The following is a 2,917-nucleotide window of genomic DNA, read 5'->3' as shown; positions in this document are numbered from 1 at the left end:
TCCTCCTCCTTCTCTCCTCTCTCTTCCTCTTTCTTCTGTCTCCCCCCTTCCTTCCTCTCCTCCTCCTTCTCCTCCTCCCCCTTCATCTTCATCTTCTGCTCTTGTCGCCAGTTGAGAAGTAACTGAAGATAAAAAACGACAGGTTTTTCTCAGATGTACAAGTGTTTTATCACCACTTCCCTGCCTCTGGTTCTTTTGATCTTTGATTTTCATTTGCAGTTTTGTTTTGAGACTCTCCGCTCTCCCTTTTCTTTCACCTTGTTGATCCCATTCCCCTTGCTGTTGGTCTTCTTCGTCTCTTTTCTCTTGCTCTTTCCTTTCTCCATCCACTCTCTCATGCTCTTCTGCTTTTCTCTCTACTTTCTTTTGCTCTGTCCTCTCTGGATACACTTTCCCTTGCTCTTTGCCTTCTCCACCAAGTGGTTTCTCTTGCTCTTGCTCTTGCTCTTGGTCTTGGTCTTCTAGACCCATTTCCCCTCTCTCTTTCCTCTGCTGATCCCTTTTCCCTTGTTCTTTATCATCCACACCTATTTTCTCTAGTTCTTTACACTCTCCATTAATTTCCTCTTGCTCCTGGCCTTCTGGGTCCATTTTCCCTTGTTCATTAGTTTTTCCATCCATGTTCCCTTCCTGTTTCCCTTGTGAATCCGTTTTCCCTTGCTTTTTGCCATCATGATCCCATTTCTCTTGCTTTTTGCTTTCTCTGGCTGTTTGCTTCTTCTCATTACTTGGTTGATCCGTTTCCCCATCCTCTGCAAGAGTCAACGATAGGCCCTGTGAAAGTGTCTTATTTTCTTTCAAATCTTTGTCCTTTGGATGCAGTATATTTTCCTTGGCCAATGCTTTTATTTTATTCTCTTCTTTCTCTGGCATGTGTTCTTTTGTTTTTTGTGTAGACATTCTGATATTTCCCTCGGTGGACTCTCTACTCATTTTTCTCACCGCATCTGATGATTTCTGCTGTAGTAGTTCTAGAAGAGAACATCGTATCACTTCCATTATACAATGTGCTTTTTCCATCCCTGAATCCAATGTTACATGAGAAGGAGAAGGGACAGAAATAGTGGTATTGTCCACAGTTGGTTCATCTTTAATTTTTTGTAGTTCTTCTTCTTCTTGTTTGATGTCTAACTGAATGTTCTGTAAAACTGATTTGTTTTTCTTCAGAGTTATGATACTTTCCATTTTTTCACTCTCTTCTTTCTGCAAAATATGATCTATGGTATTTTTTATGCTGTAGCAGATAGCATCAGAAATAAACTTTTCATGTGCTATCTTTCCTCTCTGTGGTGACTCCTTGAGCTTTGGGTGAAGAAAAGAGGATCTTTCCTTTATTTGCAAAGCTTCCTCTCCTTTTTTTCTTGCAGAGCAAGGTGGAAAAGAAATGGAAGATTTCTCCTCAGTCTCAACTTGTTTATCTTCCTGTGTCTTTTTCTCTTTTTTCTCAACATTCATCTGTAATTCCTGTGGCACTGAGGATTGCTTTGTCATTGAAAACATTCTCTCAGAAGGCGTTATTTCTCCTGTTTGCATTCTATACTTCTTTGTTGTATATTTTGCTCTTTTTATACTGCTTAAATTATCATCGGTTGGCTCCTTACATGTTGCCTCTGACAATTCTTGGAGTGTCGGTGGTGGGAGACACAACTGTGCTACTCCTTGCTTCATTCTGACATCCCATTCCACCTGAGGCGAAGGAAGGATGGAATTCCAGGATTTGTTCTGAACTATACCTAGCTTACTTTTGTCTTTCTTCTTCGTGTCCTCTTGTTTTTTATTGTCCCACTCTGGTTTCCTTCCATGCAGTATTTGTTTAAATGGCGAGTTCTCACATTTCAGGGAGAAACATATGAGGTCCATTATATCTTTTATATCTACTATATTTTCTCCAGATTTCTCCCGCTTTTGCAGCAAACATGTTGGTTCCAATGCATTGCACAAAGTCTCTCTATCAGCTGGCTCTGCAGAGGAAACTCTTTTGACATTTGAGGACACCTGAGACTTTTGTTCCAAGAGACAGCTCCTTAGTATTCTTGGCTTATCTTTTCCTACTTCTGTTCTTGAATGCAAATTAACTTGTGATAGAGATGATAAAGAAGTGTAAGAGTCTGTCAGATTCCTCTCTGATTTACCTTTACCTTCTTGCACCTTGCTCTCTTGTTTTATACTGTGCAACAACAGAGGCAATTCCTTTCCACTGAGTACAGACAACAGTGAAGCGTTTTCTGCCTTCAAAGTAATGTTATGGTCCATTATTCCTTTCATTTCCCATGGTTTTCTTCTGTCCTTTTCTTCATGTGACATATGTCGTATGGTTCTTTTCACATTATTTGAGAAAAGCCCATCGATGGTGTCTTTATGCAATTTGAAGTGAGGTAAAGAAGGGATGGGCTCATCAACTTTTGTCACAACCAAATCTACTTCACTCTTCCTATGCTTCATATTCATGATTTTTTCTTTTACATCCCACTGCAGTTTGAGTCTGTTGTTGACTGAGTTATCACAGTCAGGGGCATTGACTATTATACTTGGAGATTGGTCTCCTAGAATATGAGCTTTATTTGATGCTTTCTCTACCACACTGTTTGAAATTTTTGAATTCAAGATTGTTTTTGATGAGACTTGTTTCTTTGGAATTTCAACACTAGATTGATGTATGAGGCAAGAGGTAACAGATTTCAGAAAACGATTTTTGTTCTGTTTATAAATATTCACTTGCTTTGCCCTTAATATTTTCGAAAAGTCCACTTTCTGTCTACTTGATTTTAATGGACTATCAGTTAAACTTGATTGCTTTGTTCTCCGTGGCTGTACATTGAGATGTAAGGAGAAGATACCACTGTCTTGTAAGGCTTTCTGTGATTCTGTTGTTCTTTGTAGCTTCTCAAATGGGGATGAAGTCAGAATAGAATTTAAT

The 2,917-nt window shown here is 39.2% G+C and overlaps 1 protein-coding gene across 1 annotated transcript; it reads right to left on the bottom strand.

The window, feature by feature from the left end:
- Window positions 1-35: 35 nt before the first annotated feature.
- LOC109118192 (glutamic acid-rich protein-like) lies at window positions 36-2,910 on the bottom strand (the record flags this gene model as incomplete). Its single annotated transcript, XM_019208095.1, has 2 exons — window positions 36-122; window positions 258-2,910. Coding segments are annotated over 2 exons (2,740 nt in total), but the record flags the coding sequence as incomplete, so codon positions are not given.
- Window positions 2,911-2,917: the final 7 nt, after the last annotated feature.

Source organism: Fukomys damarensis, unplaced genomic scaffold (assembly GCF_012274545.1).
Source record: "Fukomys damarensis isolate Sample0158 unplaced genomic scaffold, DMR_v1.0_HiC HiC_scaffold_64562, whole genome shotgun sequence".
Taxonomy (NCBI): Eukaryota; Metazoa; Chordata; class Mammalia; order Rodentia; family Bathyergidae; genus Fukomys; species Fukomys damarensis.
Note: the sequence above shows the minus strand (reverse complement) of the source record. Positions and strands in the feature narration are given on the sequence as shown.